At 39.6% G+C, this 27,391-nt stretch overlaps 1 protein-coding gene across 1 annotated transcript; it reads right to left on the bottom strand.

The window, feature by feature from the left end:
• Positions 1-979: 979 nt before the first annotated feature.
• Positions 980-9,198, bottom strand: LOC117527992 (protein PFC0760c-like). The gene is made up of 4 exons (XM_034190512.1): positions 8,804-9,198; positions 7,817-8,293; positions 6,779-6,987; positions 980-1,124 (listed from the first exon to the last, which is right to left on the bottom strand). Exons 1-4 carry the CDS (start codon positions 9,017-9,019, stop codon positions 980-982), a joined length of 1,047 nt encoding a protein of 348 aa, XP_034046403.1. The 5' UTR covers positions 9,020-9,198.
• Between the last annotated feature and the right edge of the window lie 18,193 nt (positions 9,199-27,391).

The following is a 27,391-nucleotide window of genomic DNA, read 5'->3' as shown; positions in this document are numbered from 1 at the left end:
GCCAGCAGTGCATGAACTTAATGCCTGCAGTATGCCAAGTAAGTGTCTGTTGCGGGAATGGGAGAGACTTCACATTGATGAAGATGGCATTCTTCGCAGGAAGACAGCAAACAAAACACAACTTGTATTACCTGAAGTGTTTCAGTCCACTGTGTTGAGAGAGTTGCATGATGAGATGGGCCATCAAGGCATCGATCGAACAACATCACTAGTCAGAGACAGATTCTTTTGGCCGTACATGCAGTAAGAAATTGAACACTATGTCGCAAGGTCATGTACCTGCCTGAAACAAAAGGCACCGAGCAAAGAAACAAGGGCACCTCTGACCAGTATTGTAACCACACAGCCTGGTATCGATAGATTTCCTGCACCTGGAAATGTAAGGGTGGATACGAGTATATACTGGTAATTGTTGATCACTTCACCCGTTTTGCACAGGCTTATGCCACCACCTCTAAGTCTGCGAGAACAGTTGCAGATCGAATATTCAATGATTATGCCCTAAAGTTTGGACTGCCAGCATGGATACATCACGATCAAGGTGGCGAATTTGAGAACCAGCTCTTCGCCCAGCTGAGAAGGAACTGTGGTGTACTTGGATCAAGAACGACACCCTACCACCCGCAGGGAAATGGGCAAGTCGAGCGATTCAACAGAACATTGCTACAAATGTTGAAGACACTTACTGACAAGCAGAAGACAAACTGGAAAGAATCCTTGAACAAGTTGATCTATGCATACAACTGCACATGATGTGAGGTAACAGGTTTCTCTCCTTTTTACCTCTTATTTGGACGGTCCCCAAGGCTACCTATTGATCTCCTGTTTGGTCTCACCTCTGAGACAGGAAAACTTGACCACCGAAAGTACATGGATGGAAAATGGAGAAATGAATGCAGGAAGCAATGAAATTGTTCAAGTGAATGCAAAGAAGTCAACAGAGAGAGGTAAAAGGCATCATGATGGAAAAGCAAAGAGCTCATTGCTGCATCCCGGTGATCGTGTCCTTGTTCGCAATCTGACACCCAGGGAAGGCACTGGTAAACTTCGTAACCACTGGGAAGACACTATCCACATTGTGACCCACCAGGTTAGAGAAGACATCCCTGTCTATGATGTTAGACCTGAGGTAGGATGAGGACGGTCAAGAATCTTGCATTGCAACCTGTTGTTACCATGTGATCACTTACCATTGGAAATCCAGCCAAAAGGAATGCCTAACCACAAGAAACATATGACAGAGACAACCAAGGACTCCACAACTCAGGAGGAGGATGAATGTGACTACTATTACAACCCAGTTCGGTCGACGAGCCCCTTGAGTATATGAACAGTGACCACGAGTCAGTGTCGAGTACTGACAAGCCAATGCTTGAGGAAAGCTCTGTGATAGACACAGACAAATCTGAGACAACAGAAGAATGGGCTACAGCAGGACAATGATAATCAGTGAAGTCATTCAACCAGATGAACCTGTGACGGATGAGGATCCTGTAGCCCTGCTCTCCCAGACCCACCCGAACACCACATACAACAAGGTTATGGCCTACCAAAAAGAGAAAGACGAGCCCCCAAGATCTTCACCTATGACCAGCTTGGAACCCTTGCATACTATAGTGCTGCACATGCAAATGACATTTATCAGATCCAGCCCATACCGTGCAGCCAGTGACAATGTGGATGAGCCCATTTCCAGTTTACCAACCCTTACTTACGCAGGGATACTGAGTATAACACTACAGACAGACACTGCTACACTTAAGATAATCTGTAAATAAATTTTGTCAATTTGCATAAGGTATTATTACCAGAACTAGCTATTATGTTGTCTTGCCCCATAGCAGTCAAGACAACTAAACCATACCTAGTAAAGAGGCTGTTGGTTCATAATGTGTTGTGATGTTGTGACAACATCAACTTTGCGGGGGAGTGTGTGATAGATTAATTTTATTAAGAAACCGATAATTGATAATTTCATGGAGTCAGCAAAACAGTCATTAAAAGCAGTTTTAGAATACATAATTAAAATCAGAAACAGTAAAATTGGGAGTTCATCTATGAACGAATGGCTGAAATGTAAGACTCTTTCATCATTAATGATTTTAAAATTCATTTGAATTACATTAAAACTGTGAGAGCTGTTAAATTGTTAAGTGCTAGGAAAGGGCTAAAAATGGGTTAAAACAAGGTTAAAAATGGCCCATAAATATACAGGTCAGGTTATTTTATCTGGGATCCACCTGTTGAGCCTTCAGAGAGATTGATGGTGATTGATTAGTTATGCCTGCAGTGACCAGGAGGGGGAGCTCACAGTCACGATGCTTCATTCTCAATGAAGCTGCCAGAGAGGAAGCATCGTGTCTGAGCGTCTTTATTGATATTTCCCCCTTTCAGGTATGTAAAAAGTGTTTATGCTCCCGGGTCATTCTGTATGTGTTTTATGAAGATGTTGACCACATTTTGAGCATGTTTTAGATTTTTCTTATGTTTTAATCCTTAACTGGTGTACTATTGAGGTAGTTAGCTTAACTTCATCCACCTCGTGGACGCACGGAGTAGCACCTCGTTAAACACGTGACGCTGGACTGTGTTTATGGTATGCTGCTGCTACTGTGTTGTGTTTTTATAGTTATCACAGTATTTGGGGGTTTATTTCACCGAGAAAGAAAGAAAGAATTTAAACAAAAAGACAAATGTTAAAATATACTTTATTAATTTAGGACACATTTCATTTTGATAATTTAAGTTGATCATTATTGTAAAGGACAATTTCAGTTTTTGCCTGTGGTATTTCAGTTAACCTGTTGAGCAGAAAGTAGAAAACTTAAATTGCTTCACTGTTAAAGAAAAACATACTTACCTGTTAAAGGACAGAATGGAATGTGGAACTTTGTATATTTGTAAATAGTTTTTGAAACAAGTGTTCATTCTCAATGAAGCTGCCAGAGAGGACAACATGTTCTGAGCGTCTTTATGATATTTCCCCCTTTCAGGGTGTAACAGGTTAATCATTCAAGGTGTGGGAGATAACAGACGTTAAGCTGAGGCGTGGTCAAAGCACGCTGGGTTCAGTGGCACAGAGTAGAAATGTTGTCAGGACTGAGGCAGAATCAGAGTCAAAAAACAAGCATAGTTAAAAGTACAATGACTCCAAGTAACAATGGCTGAGGCAAAAAACAGGGTTTAACACAAAAGCAAGGTTGTACATAGTTGAGCAAAACAAGGCTGGAACGCAGACAAGGGTCAAACAAACTGGCAACAACAGAGAAACATCAAGGCTTAAATAACAGGATGTGATTAAGGAAAGTGAAAATGTGTGAGAGTCCCAGAAGAAGACAAGCTGAGGGAAGCAGGGAGCAAGAGAGGCAGTAAAACAAACACTAACCCTTACGAAAAAGTTCAATAGGTTTCTATAGGATTCTATAGAGGTCATATAGCTTTCTATAGAACACCTATAGAACGCGACCTACAGGGGTCTTGGCCTATGCGACCGATAGCATTCTACAGACATAAGGACCTATAGGCGCCATTGCGTATAGAAACCTATAGGTTTCTATAGACATGCCAGTATATAGAAACACCATATTAATCAATTCTGGCTCAAATGTAGCCGATAAATTATCTGATAGAAAAAAATGTGGAATTTGGATGAAAAAACAGATCGTTTTATTTTGTCTGCATATTTTTATGCAAGATAACGTGCCACTGTACTAGCAAGGAGATATTAATTTTGTTTCACTTGTAACTAATATATTTGAGAAGTGTGTATATACACATCATGCTTATACACAAGCAGATAAAGGCAAAGTATAAAAAAGTTACACATTACAAATTCAACAATATCTTTTATTACAAGTTAAAAATTATTACATGTATATACATAATCACATATATCATTTTCTTTGTCGAACCATGGAACTTGGAAACTGCAGTATCATCAAACACAAGTATAGATGTAAACATCCAAACAGGTCAGCATTAATGCAGACAGTTTGCTTCAAATGGTTACTATAACATCTGTAACTGAAACTACACATGCATATGTTATATCAGTTCAACCCATACGCCAGTGTATACAATCCTGTAGGACCGTCTATATCCTATGCCAGAGGTGGGACTAAGTTACTGTCAAATCATTCTCAAGTCAATGAATCGGCAAGTCTCAAGTCAAATCTCAAGTGAGCTTGCAAACAATTGGTGGCCGATTCATGACTTGAGAGTGACTTGACGGTGACTTTGAGAGAATTCTATAGGCTGCCCTATAGCATTCTATAGAGGGCCAAGTTCTGCTAACATGTAAAACATTCATGTGTAACCATCAATTCACAACTTAATCCCAGTAAACCGAGAAGGCAGGGGGCACAGGTAAGATGAAACATCAGTTTTCATAAAAATACATTTTTGCAGGATGTCTCCTGGATAATACAAATATTTGGGTTATCTGCATGTTGGTCAATATTTACAAGAAAGTCAGATGAACAGCCTAGCCTTGCATCAACAAATAATGGTCTTCGTGTAATGCTGAATGGCTTTACTAGTATGATATTTGCTTTATCACACAAACAAAAACCATTATCATTCATGCAGTCTGGTCCCAATTTAACACAGAGAAAAGTTTCAATTCTTCCATATTTATACACACCATGAGTAAATGCAACATAGCAGTTGCAATGCCGAGCAGATTGAAAATAGTCACTGCTGGCATACAGCTGGTGGTGAAAAATAAATCTCTTATATACAATGGCGGAAGTGTGCACTTGGTTCCCTGTCAGTCTGCTTGCAGCCAGTAACTTTGATGGAGGCAGAATAACTTGCTCTCCTTTGCCAAGAGCACGCAAATTATTTGAAAGTACGTTTGTACATTTTGATTTAGTGTGTCTGCTGGCCAATGAGGTATACAGGACAGACACATCAGTGTTCTCCTCCATGCAACTAACTGCTAACTCTGTCATCACCTTCATGAGAGAGAATGTCTCACAAATCTGAAAACCAGCTTTCTGGGTACCGTGGAAACACCTAATCAAAGTCCTGTTGTATCCCTCAAAAACAAAGGTGGAAGTTGCCCATAAAGGGCCAGTGTTGATAACTGACTGGGCAAAATGAATCAATGAGTGGACATTGAAAGTGCAATGTCTTATTCCATATAAACGCTCAGTCATCAGAACAAACATCCTGAAGCAAGCATTGCTCTCACGAACCTTTCTTTCAGAAACACTCTCACTCATGAGGTAATAAATACTAAATACAAATAGGAACCAGTGTTTCATATACACAGCAGGTAAAATTCCCTGAAATACCACCAAAGAATAGAACAGGAGGGCTCGCCATTCAGATGCCTTCCAATACTTCCGCGTTTTGAGAGACCTGGGGCATCTGGTTATTTCACTTGGAGGTGCTATATCCTGCAGTCTCTCATCTAATTCTTCACTTGGTCCCCAATGTAATATGCCTCTGCTCTGTTTGCTGAATCCAGCCAAGTCCCCACAAAATGTCTAGTAACTCCTAAGAAAGCTGTGTGTTGTGATTCAGAACAAATGCCTTTCACAGAGTCATAATGTGGTAACTGCATGACAACTGAAGGCCCCTTCACACCTTGCTGACACATCCCTGTTCTCTGTGACTCTATTGACAATCTCCTCTGATCATCGTCAGTTCTTGGGAGTGCTTCACCATTGTATGGGTAAGTATGAACGGGAGGACCATTTCCATTTGGTATTGGTGTGCCTTCCTGCTTACACCAGTCGCATCCATACTTCCCATTGAACTGTTTGGAATTCCTCACTAAAGACCTGGCAGGTGCATCCGCTGACAGGCAAAGAGCAAAAATCCTGGTTTGGCCAAGAGGTGAGTGCAACCATCTGCACCCAAATCTCTAAGTTCATCCACAAATGGTTTTAAGAAAGTATTCATTTTGGGTTTACATTCTCCAAACCACACGCCTGCCATAATCATATGTTTCCTGCGCATATGTGGTGGAATTTCATTTACTGTGGCAAACAAAGGCCATACAGAAAAATTGGAGGATTTAAAAATAGAAACTCCATCAGTATTGAACAATAATGACAAGTCACTGGGACCTATTATGCCATCATGAAGAAGGTTTTTATAAAGTTTACCATGAACAATGTCATTATGTTAGTTTCTCTCAAGATTTCATCAATATTTCAATTTTCAAGGCAGCTGCCACTTCTGGTACTTTCATCATTCTTTGCAGCTGTGTTTTGACAGGCATCCTGAGAAAAAAACTACCCTCTGCAGTTGAGATGTCTGCACTGAATTCATTGCCGCAGTTTGTACAATTCCTTGTCAATTTCTCGGGGCCAAGATATGCAGTGCACGCCATGCAATAATAGTGAACCTGAAACTGAAATAGAAGAATGGTATGAATATAAGAACATTGAAACCTGCGAGAGCATGGTCGTTTTTTAATGCACAACAGAAGCTTGAGCATATTGATTATCAATGATAAGCAATCTGTATAGCAACAAAAAAACACCATACACCAACAAGAACATGATTTACTAGCATACCATGGCAAATGATAACAGCACAGACTAATGCTGCATTTACACATAACAATGACAAGAAATGAATGCCACGAAGTATACATTCTTGGCCGCTGATCATGTTAAGAATGTCAGGAATGTGCCAAGAATGAAGCAAATATGACGTTCGTAATGCATTCTGCCTATGTGTAAATGCAGCATAACTCCCTTTAATATGAAACACATTGGTCAGTACAGATGATGATTTAATAAAAAATAAACATACCTCGTACACTGAATCTTCAACACTCTTGTACAGCAAATACTTTGATGTAGGAACACTGTTTGGACAGTGTATATTCATCAAAGAAAGAAGATCATCCAAAGCACTATCAGAAAGACCATGCCGCAAGACATAGGACACTATCAGCAGTAGACTCTGTGACTTGGTGATGGGTGCATCTGGATAAATTGGAAGATTTCCATCTTGAAGGCTGAATCCCTAAAAAAGGCAAAAAAACAAAACAGTGAGCATCAGAAAGGTGTAACATTAGTCACGGGGCTGATATCAGAAAGAGCCTTAGATAAACGTGGCTGCACTCATCAGACATGGACTGTTTATAGTTGGTTGAGCCTTAATTTTTTATTATACGAACATTAATTGCGATACTATTACACTCACAGAAATATTTAACCCTGACTTTGAAGATTTATGTAATTTTATTACATGACTAATTCCCATTTACTTTATTTTTTAGATAGTTTTAATACAAACCTACCAAATAGACCTTACATGATTCATATTCATTACTGTAATAATTCCTATTTATTTGAAATGCATAATCCTCAGCTTTATGTATTTAGTATTAATAAAATATAATTACTCTAATCAATAATGACAGTATTTATTTAAAACACCTAAAGTATATTGTTTGAACTGCATAATAATTAGGTTACCTATGCCATTTATCTTGTATATGGTTAAAATAAAATAAGTATAAATAATTTAAAATTCCTGTATACAAAAAATGAAATTTTTGGCCCAAGATGCACTTCTAATAGAGGAAATATGGTACATGTGTGTTTGAAGTAAGAAAATATTTTAATTTGTTTTTCTTTTGTTAAGGTCATAGACAATGCCCTAATTCATACGGTTACAGTGCATAGAAAAACCAAACACCATATTTGTTCTATTAGAATGGCATGTGCTTAAATGACAGAATAAATTGCATTGCAATAAATGCAATGTTTGGTTTAGGTGTGCTTCTATTTATTTCTATAATAGAGGAAATATGGTACATAAATTGGTATCAGTCATGATGCTTATGTACCTGGTAATTATCATCTGGTTCATTTCCTTCCTCCCCATCACCATGCTGAAAATCATCATCTTCATCATCTCCTCCAGACTCAACTCCATTGTCATGCCAGTCCTCATCATCCCCCTGATCCATTTCTTCATTTTGTACTGAGTCTCCACCCATGTCTTGCCCCAAATCATCCTCGCCTTCCTTGTTGCCATCAATATGCCAAGTGTTATCTTCAACATTATGATCACATCCAACATAACCATACCACATGTCTGCTGAATCTGCTTGGTCTACTTCATTGAGAACATCATCCTTGCTTCCATTGTCCACTAGATCATCCTGTTCTAAAACCACCCCACCTTCTTGAGAACTACTATGTTGAAACACAGCTCTATTTCTGATGTCCATTCGATCATTCATTGGTAAGTCAGTTTCAGGTTGTTCAACATCAGTGCCACAGTGGTTACAATCAATCCCTTCGTCAGTCTTTGAATGCTCCTAGGAAAAAAATATAGGATACATGCACCTTTAGCAACATGAATTTCAAGTATGCAGAGAAGTGGCATTTCATATTTTTAATCTTGATTGATGTTTATCAAAATTTACAAACAATTTCTCATAAAATTAATAAAAGGAAAAAGTCAGTATACAAATTATCTTCAAGCAAACAGAAATATTGTTCAAATGGAAACAATTCAAATAGTGAAAACAGCCATACTAATTTAGTTTCAATTTCAACTGGTTATTCTATACATGCTGTAGATCATAATATAGCCAACATTCAAGAATCTACAAATTAACCATATACATGCCAAATTCATTGTCAATCAAGTGGACAATGATTAGAATGGTGTGGCATTATGTTACATGTGTTTTTCTTCATGAAAGAAATCTTAATATTTTCGCATGCCTCGTTTTTTTTTTTTTTTTTTTTTCAAATCCCCCCGCCCGATTGTTAGTGACCCCCCCCAGTCTAAACATAAGACAACGGGTCTCTTTTGTACTTACGGGAGCAACCGACTGTGAAGAGTTGAGATCAATGGTTTCACCACCTACAATTCTTCTCTTTCGTCGATTACATTTTGTTTGTCTCGGAAGAGAGATATCGGGATTAATCCCATATTGTCTGTAACGTTGTCGAAGCATGTCAACCGAAATATGGCCGTCGGGTTGTTGGTGTTTTTCTTCTTCTGCTTCTTCTCTCTGTTGGTCAGGAGGGGCCATCAGGTTAGGTGCGCATGCGTACAACAGAGCAGCGCCCGCAATGATTCAAAATGCATACTTTTTTTTTTAAATAAATGAAACAAAAATTTAAAATAGAATTAACTTTTCAGTTTTCTTCATAAAAACATCTAAACTTAGATCAGTGTGAACAAATAAACACGTATAAGTCATGAATCTGTCTCCGGGTCATAGGTCGTTATATCCCATGATGCCACGCGCTCATAGGATCGCGCCATTTCAAAACGAGGCCGATCTTGGAGAAAGACCGCGTCACTTTTGTCTGTTTCCTTTATTTCACATTTACGCTTGTATAATGATGAAATACGCCCTTTTTGAGTTTTTTGAGGAAGATGCCGTTGAAGTAGGCGAATTCAAGTGGATTGTTGGCCACGAACAGATTGCAGAGTCTACGATTGGAAGTAAAACAGAGGTATGGATTGTGTGTTATGTGTGATCGCCTCGGACATCACACAATAAGAGAATGGAGTTCCGAGTGCGCGCTTGGGCTCCGGGTTGTACCAGCCAACCAGGAGTTATCCTGAACGGCAGTTCTATATTATACCATCTGAGAAATACAGGAGTGAGAAATGGCTCGCTGCAATCGTAGGGGGCTGTAAACACCGATGGGAGTATCAACAAAAGGAAACAATGGACTCCCAAGTCCGGTCCTGCTGTGTTCTGCCCATTTCATCTCGTAAATACTTTTTGTGTTAATATTCGATTTCAGTTTTAAATCGATTCAACAATGCTTCACGATTGACGAACAGCGTTTGTTTATACCGAGCTGCCTACCAGATGTTCAACTCGCACATGCGCACTCGGAACTCCAATCTCGCTTATTTCGACCAGCATTTTGAAGGTGAATCTAAGACCTGCTTCAACACTAGTTCTGGACTAGGAAACTCATTTTACCATTGAATAAAACATGCTCAATTTGTTTGCAATGCTCGCCCTATTTATGCAAGGACACCCTCCCTCCATTGTGTCATGTACAAGTTCATTTGTCCTGTTGATTGGTTGTTTGCTAACAGCACAAAAGATGAAATTCATGTTTTGTAATAACCAGGCACTTTTTATCTACAGCATAATTAAATTCCATAGTGTTCATTTCTACTTTCCTATGAGTTCCATTACAAAATATAATCGCATTATGTTACCCCTAAGGTACAATGTGTGACTACACAGACCTCAGCAATAAATTAATTTAAAATGCCCCAAATTATATATGTAATATTTTGTCACATTGTGTTTCTTTTTCCTCAGGTTATTGTTAAATGGCCTTTAAACAAGAACTTGATGAAGAAACTTGGGAAAGAAGAGATCCACTTGAAGAGTTACCAGGCAAAAAACTGCTGCGCATACATTTTGAAAACTGGCGGTGAGTTAAGTATTTTCACAATATATGACCACAATGGGTGGTTCTAGTTTCCTTACAAGCTTATGTATTATTTAGGGGGCATCATATTCTTTTTGGCCTTATTTAGGGATAACATGCTCCAGGAATAAATGGTAACAGAAAATAAATAATAATACAGTAATGACAAAGCTGCAGTAACCCCCAACAACCATATATTTTTATAAAGCTTAAATACTCTTCTATTAAATCAAATAATTACAAAATTAAAAAATAGACTGCTAACATTTATTTTTTAATTAATAAAAATCATGATTTTTATCCTATAAATTAGAAAATACTGTTATCTAAGCCGAACTTAGAAATTCTGAGACACCATTTTGAAGCCATTTACACGGGGATCTTTTTGCTACAAAATCCATCCAAATCCATTGAGCAATTGAAATGGTCAAACTGAGATAATTGCTAATTTGCATATCAACAGGGTCATTGACCTTATTACTATTATTGCAAGTTTAAATGCCCATATTATATAGAATCAGTGTATCTTAGATGTTTAAATGGCTATGTGTATGTTTTGATTATGGTAAACTATTAGATATATTTACACACCTGAAAGATTGCTTATGCAAATAGTATGCAAATTGGTCTGAAAAAATGAATCATTTTTGACATTTTCAACTCAGTATGTTACACTTAGGTTGAAATTTTCACAGAAGTAATGGGCCTTTCACACTGGACACGTCAGAGGCATCACGAATCGGTCTAAAAAGCATTATTGTCAATGAGACGCGTTGCTTTTTAGAGACGTAAGAAGTGTCACGCCAAAAGCTAAAGCGACGCTTCTGACGGGAGTGCACATTGCCGCTTGTCGACAGGCGGACGCGGTCAAAGTTCAACCCAGTCCAACTTTTTGACACTGAGCTGTGACATAGCCAAAACACGGAAGACTAGTGTTAGAAACCGCTGATCTCTACATAAGAGATCGGCGCAGAAACCACTGATCTGTACAAAACAGAAACGTGTCACAGGACTGCTCAGTTATAGAGCAGTTTTCTGAAGAAACATGGTGATCACTGAACTTTTTTCAGGTTGTGGAAACAGCCAAAGTGTAATGTAGCAATCTCCACCCCCTTGCCGCTTCCGAAGCGTTAAAGCGTTGGTAGGTGTTACCTGAAGCTTATGAAGTGTCCAGTGTGAAATACCCTTGAGAGGTATATATTTAGATTTTAAACATGCAAAATAATACATCTGGTGAAAATAATTAAATATCACATCCTAATACCTTACAGAATTAACATTCATGTACCTTCTATTTCAGATGATCTTCCAAGCTTGTGCCAAGCAGCAAATAAGTATGCAAAGAATACAAATGTATGTTTGCAGACACCAAACCAGAAAAGGGTGCGAGTGAAAAACCCAAGGTTTGATTCATCCTCAGAAGATGAAGATGATCGTCCATTATTGCAGGTACCGTTTCTATATTTGCTTCTTGAATCATCAGTGATCTGTAAATTTCCTCCCTGAAATAGACACCCTCATTGTATCTGACACAAAACAAACAATACTTGTGCCTATTTGAGGCAATTTATCAACATGGTATTTAAATTTACATGCTTTCATGTCCTGCAAATTTCACCATTATCTCTCATTGAGAAACTGAAAATAAGTTCACAGCATTTGTGCAGTTTTTGTAAAAGAAATACTTCTTCTGGAATTTGATGGTGATTTTGACAGCGTATGCCATCCAGTAACATTGCTCTCTTAATGGCAGTTTAGGGATTGTTTTCTTCATGAATGCACTATGATAGTGTCTGTGTATGTCCTTGTCATGTGTGGATTTCACTTTGTTAATGCTGCAATATAATTTTGTCTCTGTAGATTAATAAGAAAAAGAAAGTGGTTTCAAAGAACAATGGTGAAGAAGAACTGGCAAGAGCTATAGAGAAGGAAATGAAAGAGAAGGTATGTATAAAGTAACATTATGATTATTTCCAAGGAATCGTATAATAGTATATAGAGATAAATTACATTAACTGGCATGCTTTACATACACATCATATTAAACTGTTCTTTTTACCACACATGTACAGACCACAGCGGCTTCACAAGAAGAAGAATATATTTTGAGTCCTGAGGTAAGCTACATCTACAATTCTTATTGTTCTTTGCTTGCTTTATTTGTAATCGCAACTCTTTAATTTCAGTAGGGTTAAATTAATCATGATTATTATTCTGTTACAGAGTGAAGATGATGATGATGAAGTAATGGACAAGGGCATGGAGATTGCATTGGTGAGCACCCCATTGTCCTTTTTAACTCATATAAAACACCCAGTGGCAATAGTGTCAATCATTTTGACTTTGTATAATTATTCAACAATCTGCATTTATTTACAGCTGAAAGAGAAGGTCAACAACCTCACAAAAGCAAATGCTAAACTTTTGGCAAGAAATAAGCGGCTGCATTTGGCCCTTGAGAATCTGAGAAGTAAGTATAAAATGTCCATGTGTAGTCTTGATCAGTGTTGTGCAAGTTCACACTTTTCATGAACTAGTTCAAAGGTCAGTTCACACATGTTCAAAGTGAACTGTTAACATTCATAGATCACCATTTCAATTTTGAATTAGTTCAAAGTTCAGTTCGTTTTTTAGGTGAGAAATTAAAATGAAAGACAACTTGTTTTTCAAACTGACTTCAACCACTATGCCTACCTTGTAGCCTAAAACTTCACTGTAGATCTTAAATTCTATCACACAAAATGGAAGTTTTTTGTATATATATATATATATATATATATATATATATACATATATATAATCTGTGCTAATTATTTTTTTATGTTAGCTATTAAGTATTTGTGTTATTTGTTTGGACGTTCGGAGAAATATGTTAAGTTTTACTCTATCTGTCCAAGTTTCAGACACAGGGAGAGCTCCCCCTGTTGGTGAAAGCCAGTAACATTAGAAATGTTAGACTAAACCACACCTATGTTAACACCCTCAAGGTATAAAAAGTGTTGTATGACTCATTTTAGGGGCCTTTCACAAGATGGACACTGTCTGTGAGGGTCCCAGGCCTGGTTTCTAACGTGACCTTGAATAAACTCAAAATGAGGAATACAATGGTTTGGTTTTTGGTAAGGGGCAGAATTTTACATAAAAAGAACCAGGTAGAAATAACAATAGTATGCCTGAAACTTGAGAGACCACACATGTGGAGATTAAAAAAAAAAAATCATATATCTAACAGTTTTGGTCATAGGGGAAACTGGGGCACAATGAATCAGTAGCTATATCTGCAAAACTACAAATATATTTACAGCAGGTATGCCATATTTTTATACATAAAGACATTACCCTTATAAATTTGTGTTTTGTTTTTGGATGCATTAAGGGTAAAAGTAAGTGGCAAGTGAAGTCAGTTTTTTCCTATCAAAAGTAAATTTCGTGGATGTCAGTGTCTTTGCATTTATTTCTCACAACAGAGGAAAGGTGGCCCAAAAAAATTATTAGTTAGAAGACTACCCCGTCCAACTGATGAGCATGTGTTATGTCTTCTCCAGTCTATCAGCTATTTGATAGCTTGACTCGTGTGTGTCACATGTAACCGGGCCACAGTGAATCAGTCTAGAAAGTGATTTACTAAGCCCCAGTATTAAGTGGATGACAAATATTACTTGTTGAAGTGTAGACATTTATTTTCCATGAATTATTTCTATAATTTGTGTATACAAACAAATTTTCACATTTGAACAGAAATGATGACAGTTGTATATATAAATCTTACCACAAGCAGTAGCAGGCCATCTTCAGTTGTCATGAACGTTTGGCGATTTTTGTAGTTTAGCTTGAATTTTTAATCCTCACAAATCTGTCTTTCTTTTAGACTTGCCTGATTTACTGGATGTGGTAAAAAAGTTAAAAGCTGCACCATGCTCTTCACAGCATGCCTCTCCTGCACATGCGTCCACTTCATCTTCTGCTGCTTGTTCACCAGCTCATTCTGAAGACACAAGTGGCGAGGACATGGTAGGTGCAATAATAATGGAATATTCAAAATTAAACCCAGGCAATGATATTTTTTCTTCCATTTGTGCACATCAAGCCTCCATGGTGGAAAAAAAAAATGTTTTTCTTATTCTAGACAATGCTTTGTATACTGTTTGTTGTAGGAAACTTTTCTTACTGTTGTACATCATCTCAAGCTTTATTTTGTGCCTAACCTAGTGTCTTTTAATTTCAGGTAACTTTGTGGCCAGGGGTGGCCATAACAGTTTGGCAAAAGAGATTACTAAATGCCAAAAAAACAAATGTTAAAGAATACACAAACACCCTGCTGCGGATGATTCACACACCAGAATTACTACAGTCATCTTCCCTCACTGGGAAGAAAAGCAACGCTTTTAAAGATATGAGTGCCAAAAAGAAGCTGCCTGGTGTAGAGTTCGCAATTGGTAAGTTAACTGGCAGAACAATAACAATATTAATGCAATGCCTTACATATAACATATTTCCTCTATGAGAAGCACACGTCCAATAGAGGCGCATCTAGACCAAAAATTAAATTCTTTCGAAACAGAAACATTTTGACCATTAAAAAAAAAAAAACATTACATAAGCCCATGCGCTTCTAATAGAGGAAATACGGTAATGTTTTTCCCCTGCTTTGGGAACTGGTGGTATCATTTTTAAGTAATATTTCTTGGAGAATTATTTTTAAATAACCGTTTTAATTGCTGTTAAACCCTATGCTGGTTGGTTTTGTTTTATCTGTATGCTGCATCCACAATTCACAGATTTAATTTATTTATTTATTTATTTTTAATATGCAGATTATATCAAAGAACAGACCCGGTCTCCTGATGCTAAACCAGTCAAAACGGCCATCACTCACCTGTTGAACACGGAAAGCAAACCAAGCCAAGCAAACCAACCAACCAAGCAAACCAAGCCTTCCCCTAATGTTCAATATTTCATCCAATACAAAGTTAAATTGTCACTGTTTGTGTATTGTTTATTTGTGAAATAAATGTTATATTTAAATGTTTAATTGTTCCTATTATCCTTTGTATATTTTATGGCATAATGACTTGTAGGTTCTTATAGAGAGCCTATAGGTTAATCTATAGGTTATCGTATAAGCTCCTATAGGTTGATCTATAGGTTTAGATAGAAATCCTATAGGCTATCATATAAGCTCCTATAGGTTGATCTATAGGTTCTGATAGAAATCCTATAGGTTATTGTATAGGTTCTTATAGGGGCCCTATAGGTTGTTCTATAGGTTTTAATAGAAATTCTATGGGTTGGTGTATAGGTTCTTATAGAATTCCTATAGGTTGGCCTATGGGTTCTTATGGGGGCCCTACGGGATCCAATAGAAATGCTATGGGTTGGCCTATAGGTTCCTATAGAGATCCTATGGGTTGGCCTATAGGTTCTTATAGCTGGCCCTATAGGACCGCCTATGGGATCCTATAGGTGAAACGTCCCAAGTGCCTATAGGCACTTATAGGTTTTTCTGTAGAAGCCTATAGGTTGTTCAATAGGCTTGTCTATGGAAATTCTATAGACTAGCCTATAGCAACCTATAGGCCATGCCTATAGAATTTCCTATAGATTTTTTTTGTAAGGGAAGCAGACAGAAATAAAGTGGAAGGTGAGTCCTAAACATAATGCAAAAAAAATCTGTACATGGAAGAAGCAAAGAAAGAAAACCAGGAAAACAAAGCTGAGAATTTAATAGTGATCAACAAGAGAATTAAAGGCTGGGGCTGAAACTAGAACACAACTAAGATATGGAAAACAGAAATTACAAGCAATGACTACAGTGGTAGAAATGCAAAATGAAACCAGTGACTAAAGTAATCCTAAAATTAAGTCAAAGACAGTGGAGCGAGACTGGGGACATGGACACCAACCAAGATGAAAACCCAGACATGGGGCAGATCACAATCAGTATGAATATCATGGTAATTTGGAGCTTTTAATGATGTCCTTGAACTTTTCTTTTATCAAGGTGTAATATTGTACATCATTATTTACTTTAAAAACAAGACTTAAGTATATGTTTGAATTTATTTTTGCTCTTCTCTAATCCACATAGGATGAAAATTACACATACAGGGTCAAATATATACAAACACTCCCACAAATATTTTGTTAAATGTGCCTTTGCAAGCTCCACCTCAACCAATTTAATTCAAAATTCATCTTATATTGCGCCAAGTCAGAGATGCCTCAAGGCGCTTCACACAAAACAAAACAAAATTAATTAAAAGATTTAAAAAGCACAATAAAAGTAAAAAAAAAAAAAAAATCATATAAAGCATAATAACCCAACGTTCCAATATGCTAGCCATACAAAAGGAAAGACAAGTTTGCCTTAAGTCTGGATTTGAAAGTCTCCACAGAATCTGACTATTGATGCAGATCTATGACCTACAGACTTTTTATTCACCCTAGGGACACAAAGTAGTCCTGCACCCTGAGAATGCAGACCCCGGGTCGGTACGTAAGGTTTAACTAGATCAGCTAAGTAGGCAGGTGCCAGTCCATGAACAATTTTATAGGCTAATAGCAGAACCTTAAAATCTGATCTCACAGAGACAGGAAGCCAGTGAAGAGATGCCAAAATGGGTGTAATGTGGTCAAACTTTCTGCTTCGTGTCAAAAGTCTGGCAGCAGCATTTTGAACCAATTGGAGAGCCTTAATGCTGGACTGTGGTAAACCAGAAAATAGAACATTGCAATAATCCAATCTAGAAGAGACAAATGCACGAATCAGGGTCTCAGCATCAGCCACAGACGGGATGAATCTTCCCTATATTTCACAGGTGGAAGAAAGCAGTCCTTGTAATATCTCTAATGTGAAGGTCAAAGGACAACATAGGATCAAAAATTACCCAAAGGTTCCTCACTTTGTCAGTGTGATGTATGACACACGAGCCTAGGCTAAGCGCTAGCTGGTCAAATTGATGCCGATGTCTCAACGGACCAAGAACCATCATTTCAGTCTTAGAGTTTAAAAGTAGGAAGTTAGTAGACATCCAGCTGCTTTTGCTAGTCGTCAAACATCTGCCGTAATTCTACCTGCATATTTGACTAACTTCTTGGCAGAAACTGGCTTGTTGCCTGGCACAGGCCTGGTTTTTAAATGTATTCCACAAATACAATTTTGACCTTGTGTGGATTAGAGAAAATCCAAAATATATTCAAACTTGTGACATTGATGCTGTGCAATCCTTCCACCCTAGCAAAAGAACATTTCAAGGACTTCATTAAAAGCCCAAAATTACAGTGACAGTCATGCCCATGATGAGTGTATGTAAAAGTCCGACTACAACTGTACCAGGTCTTGCCTTTTATTAAAGTTAGCCATATTAAAGTTAGCATAGCCAGGCAGAGAAGCTTCTTCCAAAGGAATGAAAACATCCAGTTTAAACAATGTCTCACATAAAGCAAGAAAATCAATATTGTGCTTGCCTCTACCAGTACAACATACAGAAGAAGCTGACAAATAGCATGGCCTTGGAACACGGGGTCTTAACGGCTGCAGATAGGAGGGGTGGCACTGTTGCTCAGACCAGTCACGTCCTGGACACCTTCCGCCTCACTGATATTCAGATTAATTTAATTCTGTTCATCTGATAAGTGGTGTGGCTCTTCACCACACCATCAGAACCTCCACACTCAAACAGTTTGGAATGTGGACAAAGTTAAGCCAGCCATACACGTGATGCAACATGAATGTCCATTACGTCAAACTTGTTTGAAGCATCAGCATTTGAGTGTGGTCAAAACGTCTGCCATGAGACTGATGCTGCATTTCCTTTATCAAGACCTAACAGATTGTTTGGTGTTATAACAAACACACAGACATAATGACGTACTCACTCCTTTACCAGGATTAAAGATCCACCATACTTCCATTATGAATATATGTGAATTGGAAATATTTCTGCTGTTGAAACTCAAAAAAATAAGAACAGCCAAATAGAAGAAATAAGAAAAAAGCTGAACCATGAATGGACCAGTACGAAGTGTCCAGGATGCACAGAGCTCGGGTCCTTAGAGGGAGCAAAAGATTAATATTATCAATGCTATTGCCTACACAGGATGTACAAATTGTTCACACAGTTTGTACACACAAAAAAATTTTTAGCAGTGCAGGCGGTTGTTGGAAAAGGGGAGGTGCTGCTCACACGTTTCTCTCTGAGCAAACATGTGCTCGAATGTATTCCTGTGTTTGTTATTATGCGCATAAATACTTAACCTCTATCACGCAGAGAGTTATTTTCTATCTCAATTCTCTGTGCACACATGGCAACTTGACACAGCACAGATGCTCATCACATATGCATCAGTTAATCACGCATAGGAAATAACTATCTTGTGTGCACACTATTGCATTTGTAGTGCGCAATAAAACATGCGCTCTTTACATATTTATTTTTACTTTCTATATTGATTGCTTCTGATGCAAATAGGAAAAATTGTAGCGCTGCACAGCTTCTGCTTCCCCTGTGGTGCATTGACAGAAGTGCACACTGTAATTTCAGCACAGTGTTGTGCAGTTAGGGTGCAAATCGCACCTCAGAGGACAGGGCAACAGCTCTGTAGTCATGAAGACCTCTAGCCTTGTTTTTTTTTGGGGGGGGGGGGGGGGGGGGATGGGGACTGTGAATGATGGTATAAATGGGTGACGTCAAAATTTTGTACAAATTCTACATACATACTGTTATATTTTATGTTTTCAAAGCAAAATGCAGAACGAGGCAGAGGAAAAAAAAAGGAGCAAATATGAACACATGCATCAACCATAATCGACCCAGCAACAGCACAATTACATGTTCTACATGATAGAGCATTCCATCAGCAGCTCAGCGTGGTCCTGAGCTGCTGATGGAGAAAATACACACCACAGCAAACAGACATATGGAAAGCTGTCTGAAAAACATCACTTAGTGCATTTAATCAAACACAGAACTCACGCTGCGTGGAACAAGCACCGATGACTGATAGGTTTCCTTCTTTTCTTCTAAATCACTCGTTCAGGCTTCAACAAACAGCGAATGAGTAACAGTGTCCACGATGAACACAAAGTTTGGACACTAATTTTTAGCCATATACATTTGGATCTCGCAGTTAATGATTGTGTAGGTCAGGTCAAGTCTGGTAACATGCACTGGTGTTACCGCATCCACCTTGGATCCTGGATACTGACCACCCAGGCAGACAACAGGTCCATCCCCACCTCTTGAAAGTAACAATCTATATTCCACTGCCTGGTAAAATGTGGGTGCCTCTTGACCCTCTCCAGCCACTGGGGTCATCAACACAGGCACCTGCATGCTCGACTATGCCCAGAGAAATTAGCTACATGGACAAAATGTCAGATGATTTTCCTTCTTAATGCAAGTGATACTCCTCAACTAACTCCGCCTGTGTACATTTCATTCAGCACAAAGTTATTCTGGCAGCACATAAGGATTTTTCAGAAAAGGCCTGGTACTAAAGACATCTAGCAATCACCTTAGGACAGGGGTTAGCGCCAAAGTCTCATAACGATACATTAAGACAGGAAGTACCATGGCCATGAAGACTTGGAGCTTTGTTCTCCTGCAACGATAAACACCACTAAATTAGCTCTGTCCAGCGACATCATGGCTCTATAAGGTCTTCCAATGCATCTCTTGAAAGTACCCAGAGTCACGACAGAGATAAGGGCCCCTAGACATAGTGCAAATTTGGTTGAATTGCGCATTAAGTATGCATGAAGCAGGAATCATATGCAAACTGTGTAATTTCATAGCTGCCTCTAGTTCCTCTGTCATTCTCGACATCCCAGCTGGACAGTACTGTGTTTGGATGGACATGGACTAACAACTGACCACTGTGATGCACGTGTCTGTTTGCCGTCATCAAGTGGACATAAAAACATTTATCACTGTGGCGACGGGCTGCAGCAAGCGCACATGCACGATGCGCACATGCACAGGCTGCCCCCAGGTTGAAACGGACCATCAGATCATAACACGCTGCAGGTGATCTGACTATCACATGACCCCACGACATCCACAAGACACGTGTGTCAGCAAGACGTGCGCAGGCAGGCAGAGCATGCACCAGCAGATGTGGACATGAATGAGACGAGTGAACTGCTTCTCATTCATGTCATTTCATGACTGTATGTCAGTGACCATGGGTCATTTAAAGAGGAACAGATGGATCATATTTGTATTGGCTGCTTGATGAGAGGGATTCAATACAATGTGATGCTTTTATATGGTGCATCGGGGGTTTTTTGTTTTGTTGTTGTTTTTTTAAATATGTCCATGTGCTTCCTGATATAAGACAGTGTTCAGCACCTTTTACAGGACAGTGATGGTAGCTCATTTGGTAAGGTTTCTGACTGCAATCAGAGCTTTTGGAAGGTGCAGGTTTGAATCCTGTGTGTGACGTATTTTTTTTTTTTTCAGCTGCGCAGCTGCTGGGGAAAAGCTGCTGTGTTTCCGCGTGCATGGAACTGTCGCCGCATGTATTTTTTTTTTATTTGTTATTGACTTTTTTCTTCACACGATGTGGTTACACATCGTGCAGCTGGTGGCACTGTGTTCCTGCGTGCAGGAACCGTCGCACCAGCATCGTGCATGCCTGCCTGTTGGTGCAATGTTTCGGGGTGCGCACATACCAGCTGCTCCAATGGGTGTCGGCCTGGGGTTGTACATATTTGCACTATGTGTGAAGGGGCCTTCAATGAATGCCTCTACAAGTTCAACACCTTTGCATACTGCTACAGTTCTGATGGCCGAGTCCAGGGAGTCATTGAAAGCCTGGATCTTAGTCTTGATCCAGGATACATTTCTGTGAAGACACTTCTAATTGTGTTATTGTCTTGTTGAGTGTGGGTGTGACATTAATATTACAGTTGATGGAGTCTGGGGATAAGAATGCCCCAAATAACGCACTTTACATCACATTATGACAGCAGAAAGTTTATGAATACTCCAAAGTGTGTCATGAGTATAAAACACCCAAAACAAACATAATTCATAAATATTAATAGATTCCTTAAAATAACCAGCCTAGTTTAAACCTGCAGTCTGGAAGACCAAATAACAGCATGTGGGGGGCTTTGAAAAAATGAGTTGGTATTTCCGGTAATGTACATTGTAGGTGTATGTTTAAAAAAATGTCTAACTTTTGGGCTATTGTCCATATTTTAACAGTTGAGACAGCAGAAGTGAGGGGTTTATAAGACTGTATTCTCAACTGTATGTCAGCAAAATACTGCTCTTCTCTCTCTCAGAAGATCAGAAGATGAGGGAAGGCCCCTTGAAGAGAGTCCCCTACCCACCGCCCCATTACCTTTTTTTGTTTTTTAGGCAGGGGGTGAATTTTTCCACTGTCTTCTCTCTAGTATATGACAAATGAACAAGATTTCAAAGGAAAGAAGCTCTCCATGGGAAGACGCTGGGAGCGGTGGACATGAGGATAACAGGAGGATGGGAAGGCCGTTTCATAGACTGAATCATTGTGACTAAAAACAGGACTAATGCAGGAAGATCAAAGAGCCAACTGTCTACGGGCACCTTTCCAGTGTTCAAATTATAGGCTTGTCCTATGTAGAAACTGTCTATTCACACTGAGATACAATAAGAAATCAAACTCTTAAAGCAGAAAAAATGTCTGTGCTTTTTGATGGATTTCTTCAAGAATGAGCTGCCGGGAGACTCGAAAGACAAAATTAGTGGCAGAAGCCCAATGCTAATAGAAGAGAGTGTGTTGAGTCTTAAGACTAACACTTCTGGATCCAGACATGGTCATCTGAGGTGCCCCAAAGACAAAGATTTTTTTCTTTAACCCATCTGATTGACTTGATTGAAATGAATGATTTCATAATGCAGTCACACAGAAATCAAATGTTGAAGTAATACATGGTCAAAACACCATTACAGACATTTGTATATTTACTCAAACATTTACAGTATATCATGGTATGTAGAGATCACGTCAGCCCTCTGATGTCTTTCATTATAATGTGATCTGACAAGTTCCAACAGGATCTATTTAGGTGTCATATAAAGCAAATAATGAATGTTTTCCACAGAACATTCCGCCTTTCATTGCATACATTTTTGATCAGGATATGTCATTCAAAGCGCATATTAAACAAATATGTAGGACTGCTTTTTTGCATTTACGCAATATCTCTAAAAACAGAAAGGTCTTGTCTCAGAGTGATGCTGAAAAACTAATTCATGCATTTATTTCCTCTAGGCTGGACTATTGTAATTCATTATTATCAGGTTGTCCTAAAAGTTCCCTGAAAAGCCTTCAGTTAATTCAAAATGCTGCAGCTAGAGTACTGACGGGGACTAGAAGGAGAGAGCATATCTCACCAATATTGGCCTCTCTTCATTGGCTTCCTGTTAATTCTAGAATAGAATTTAAAATTCTTCTTCTTACTTATAAGGTTTTGAATAATCAGGTCCCATCTTATCTTAGGGACCTCGTAGTACCATATCACCCCAATAGAGCGCTTCGCTCTCAGACTGCAGGCTTACTTGTAGTTCCTAGGGTTTCTAAGAGTAGAATGGGAGGCAGAGCCGTCAGCTTTCAGGCTCCTCTCCTGTGGAACCAGCTCCCAATTCAGATCAGGGAGACAGACACCCTCTCTACTTTTAAGATTAGGCTTAAAACTTTCCTTTTTGCTAAAGCTTATAGTTAGGGCTGGATCAGGTGACCCTGAACCATCCCTTAGTTATGCTGCTATAGACAGACTGCTGGGGGGTTCCCATGATGCACTGTTTCTTTCTCTTTTTGCTCTGTATGCACCACTCTGCATTTAATCATTAGTGATCGATCTCTGCTCCCCTCCACAGCATGTCTTTTTCCTGGTTCTCTCCCTCAGCCCCAACCAGTCCCAGCAGAAGACTGCCCCTCCCTGAGCCTGGTTCTGCTGGAGGTTTCTTCCTGTTAAAAGGGAGTTTTTCCTTCCCACTGTAGCCAAGTGCTTGCTCACAGGGGGTCGTTTTGACCGTTGGGGTTTTACATAATTATTGTATGGCCTTGCCTTACAATATAAAGCGCCTTGGGGCAACTGTTTGTTGTGATTTGGCGCTATATAAAAAAATTGATTGATTGATTGATGAACATTTCATAATCTGAAGTCACATAGAAACTTTTAATTGATCACATGACCTTGTGAACTTGAATTAAACTCAGTTCATAAGTGATGAACTCAAACACTTTAGAGTCAATATGAAATGAAGGTTGTGGAATCGTGTTAGTTGATGATGAAGTGGTTTAATTTTGGACAGAATTAATCAAGGCCACACGGAACCATATTATATGGTATCAATTAACCCCATGCGACCAAGTGGGGGCATTTATAACCCCAGGCATATGCTTTTGTGCATCATTTTTCTCATTTTAATTGTAAAAAGGTTTCTTACCATGAATTTGTCAATCTATTTGTCCTGCATTTGTTCATAGAGTTTTGCCAGGGTTGGCCGTTCTGTGTGGCAAGTATAATCTAAACTTGTTCAGGGTCACTTATGACCCCGGGAAGATCGATGAGATGTTTAACATTATACCTTCAGATGGCATTGTAATTTGTCAACTCTAATCATTATATTTTACTGTTTTGCAAGGAAGCATGGCCAACAGACTTAGAATAACAAGATTTATAGCTGCACAAACACTGAGACTGATTCTTGATGCCCAGAGTCAACAACACACAACACAGAGTGAGGATGAAAACGGATGATGGACAAATATATTAGAGGGTGAAATAAATATGAAGAACCCTAAAAGAATTATTTCTATAGAAGTATTCCAATATAAAGTCAATGGGGTCATGAATAACCCCACTTGGTCATACTGGTCTCTAAAATAACTTGGTTGCTTGAGGATTAATCTAAAAAATTAATTTGCTTGAGCTGGAGTCAAACATGTAAGGTGCAAATGTTTTACTCTCAGGGTGTTGATTCTTCATTATCTTGTATTAAAGGCCCGGTCTCACTGGCGTTTAGGAAGATTTGCGTATGAATTCTAAAATCTTGGAAAGTGAGAGGATGCCTGAGGAGTGGAGACGAAGTGTGCTGGTTCCTACTTTCAAGAACAAGGGTGATATGCAGAGCTGCAGTAACTACAGAGGCATAAAACTGATCAGCCACAGCATGAAGTTATGGGAAAGAGTAGTAGAAGCTAGGCTTAGAAAACAGGTGAAGATCTGTGAGCAGCAATATGGTTTCATGCCGAGAAAGAGCACTACAGATGCAATGCTTGCTCTGAGAATACTGTTGGAGAAGTACAGAGAAGGCCAGAAAGAGTTACACTGTGTGTTTGTGGACTTAGAAAAAGCTTATGATAGGATGCCAAGAGAAGAGCTGTGGTATTGTATGAGGAAGTCTGGAGTGGCAGAGACGTATGTTAGGGTAGTGCAGAACATGTACAAGAACAGTGTGACAGCAGTGAGATGCACAGTCTGAATGACAGACTCATTCAAGGTGGAGGTGGGATTACACCAAAGATCAGCTCTGAGTCCTTTCTTGTTTGCAGTGGTGATGGACAGGTTGACGATCAGACGGGAGTCCCCATGGACTATGATGTTTGCAGATGACATTGTGATCTGTAGTGAGAGTAGAGAGCAAGTTGAGTCTAGTCTGGAGAGGTGGAGATATGCTTTGGAGAGAAGGGGAATGAAAGTCAGTAGAAGCAAGACTGAGTACATGTGGGAGGGAGCCCAGTAGAATAGTGCAGTTACAAGGGGTAGAAGTGGTGAAAGTAGATGAGTTTAAATATTTGGGGTCAACTGTTCAGAGTAATGGAGGGTGTGGTAGAGAGGTGAAGAAGAGAGTGCAGGCAGGGTGGAGTTGGTGGAGAAAGGTGGCAGGAGTGATCTGTGACCGAAGAATATCAGCAAGAGTGAAGGGGAAAGTTTACAAGACAGTAGTGAGACCAGCTATGTTGTATGGTTTAGAGACGGTGGCACTAATAAAAAGACAGGAGGCAGAGCTGGAGATGTTGAGATTCTCTTTGGGAGTGACAAGAATGGACAAGATTAGAAATGAACATATCAGAGGGACAGCTCAGGTGTGACGGTTTGGAGACAAAGTCAGAGGCGAGATTGAGATGGTTTGGACATGTGCAGAGGAGGGACCCAGGGTATATAGGGAGAAGGATGCTGAGGATGGAGCCACCAGGCAGGAGGAGAAGAGGGAGGCCAAAGAGGAGGTTTATGGATGTGCTGAGGGAGAACATGCAGGTGGTTGGTGTGACAGAGGAAGATACAGAGGGCAGGGTGAGATGGAAATGATTGATCTGCTGTGGCGACCCCTAACGGCAACAGCCGAAAGACAAAGAAGAAGAAGAAGCGTATGAATTGCACACAAAATTGGTTTATAGTCGCTAAACATTCGCACACGTCCACAATTATCCGCAGAGGCACACTTTTCCGTTGCCAGGATTTTTGACCTGCACAAAATTTTGGTTGCGGATGACTGCCTTACATACGCAATAAATACTTAATACATACTCAATCTATGCGCTGTATATCCGCCGTTATCCGCAACTGACAGGGTATTACGGCTTGGCAGCAGACTGGGACAGTGTGTAAAACGAATATATAGTGTGCCTATCACGTCCACATCATGAACAAAATAAGTTGTAGCAACTGCATACATTGGCCACAAATTAAGCGTTTGTATGACATCGGCTTTGCATCTGATTTGCAGACAATTTTTGCGAATGCATAACAAACACTTCACGTAAACCCAAAGTACTATATAAATGTGGCAGAAATCGACATACTTGCCAGTCATTGCCAGTCCAGATGTAGAGACGTACAGATGTAGTTATGGATCCCCAAAGACGTAGTGTGATAGTTGCTGCCATCCAACAACATACCAATCCACTTGTCCAAGTCCAGCAATTGCTCCAGAGGCTGTGGTGTTGGTGTGAATAGTGATGCCGAAAGGCTCAAGTGCGCTTCTTTTATGACCGCAATGCAGATGCAGCGCATGCGCAATACAACTGCTGTTTCCGCAACACGCGCGCAATGTATTCTCAATACATCCGTAATACTTCCGTGATAATCGCAATGCACCTGATCCATTTCCTCAATACATGCGTCATACATATATATTCTGTTGTGTGGGCCGCTGAAGAGGAGGTACTGCTGGCCCACCACCACCAGTCGGCGCCCTGCTTGGAGTGCGGGCTTCAAGCATGAGAGGGCGCCGGAGCCATTGGAAGTGACAGCTGTCACTTGTCAACCACACCAGCTGTCTCTCATCAACCACCACATAAGAAGCGGATTACAACTCCACCTCCTCGCCGAGAAATCATCTACCACTAGAGGTAATCTTCTCTGCTGTATTCTCTGAGTGTTTTTCAAATTGTGATCTGTGTGCAGCCGTATACCTGTAAAGTCTGTTGGAGATTGGATTGGCGGATAGTGAGAAGACGACGGTCTTCGTCTCTCACTCCATCCAGAAGAGGGACAAACAGGAGCTGCACGAGTGATAACGTATCTGGAGGTGGAGGTTTTCCCTCCCGGAGGAATTGTGTGTAAAGGTTGCTGGGTGTGAGGACTCACACTCCCCGTCATCTGTTTCTTGTCTGCCAGCAGTACCAGGGCCGACAACGGAGGACAGAGACCACCTGGGGACTCAGGACTTGGCGGCTCCGGTGTTCTTCAGGCCGTTGGTGGTGGAAGCGGTGTGGGCCCCGGCTCTTCGATCATCAGAGGTCTCCTATCTTCGAGCCTGCCCACAGTCCTCTTGTGTACAATTGGCATCCACTATTTTTCTGTCTGTATTCCGTTGTGTGCCTTCACAACATTAAATTGTTACTCCTTTTCTTATCCATTGTCCGTTCATTTGCGCCCCCTGTTGTGGGTCCGTGTTACGACACCTTCACAACATATTCGCTAGACATTATTAATATATCCATAATTCATACTGATGAATTTGTCTTTTTTGGCCAATTTTGTTGCAGATGACAAC

The sequence above is a fragment of the Thalassophryne amazonica genome, chromosome 16 (assembly GCF_902500255.1).
Source record: "Thalassophryne amazonica chromosome 16, fThaAma1.1, whole genome shotgun sequence".
In the NCBI taxonomy this organism is placed as follows: domain Eukaryota; kingdom Metazoa; phylum Chordata; class Actinopteri; order Batrachoidiformes; family Batrachoididae; genus Thalassophryne; species Thalassophryne amazonica.
The sequence above is the reverse complement of the archived record's forward strand: the minus strand, read 5'-3'. Positions and strand labels throughout refer to the sequence as shown.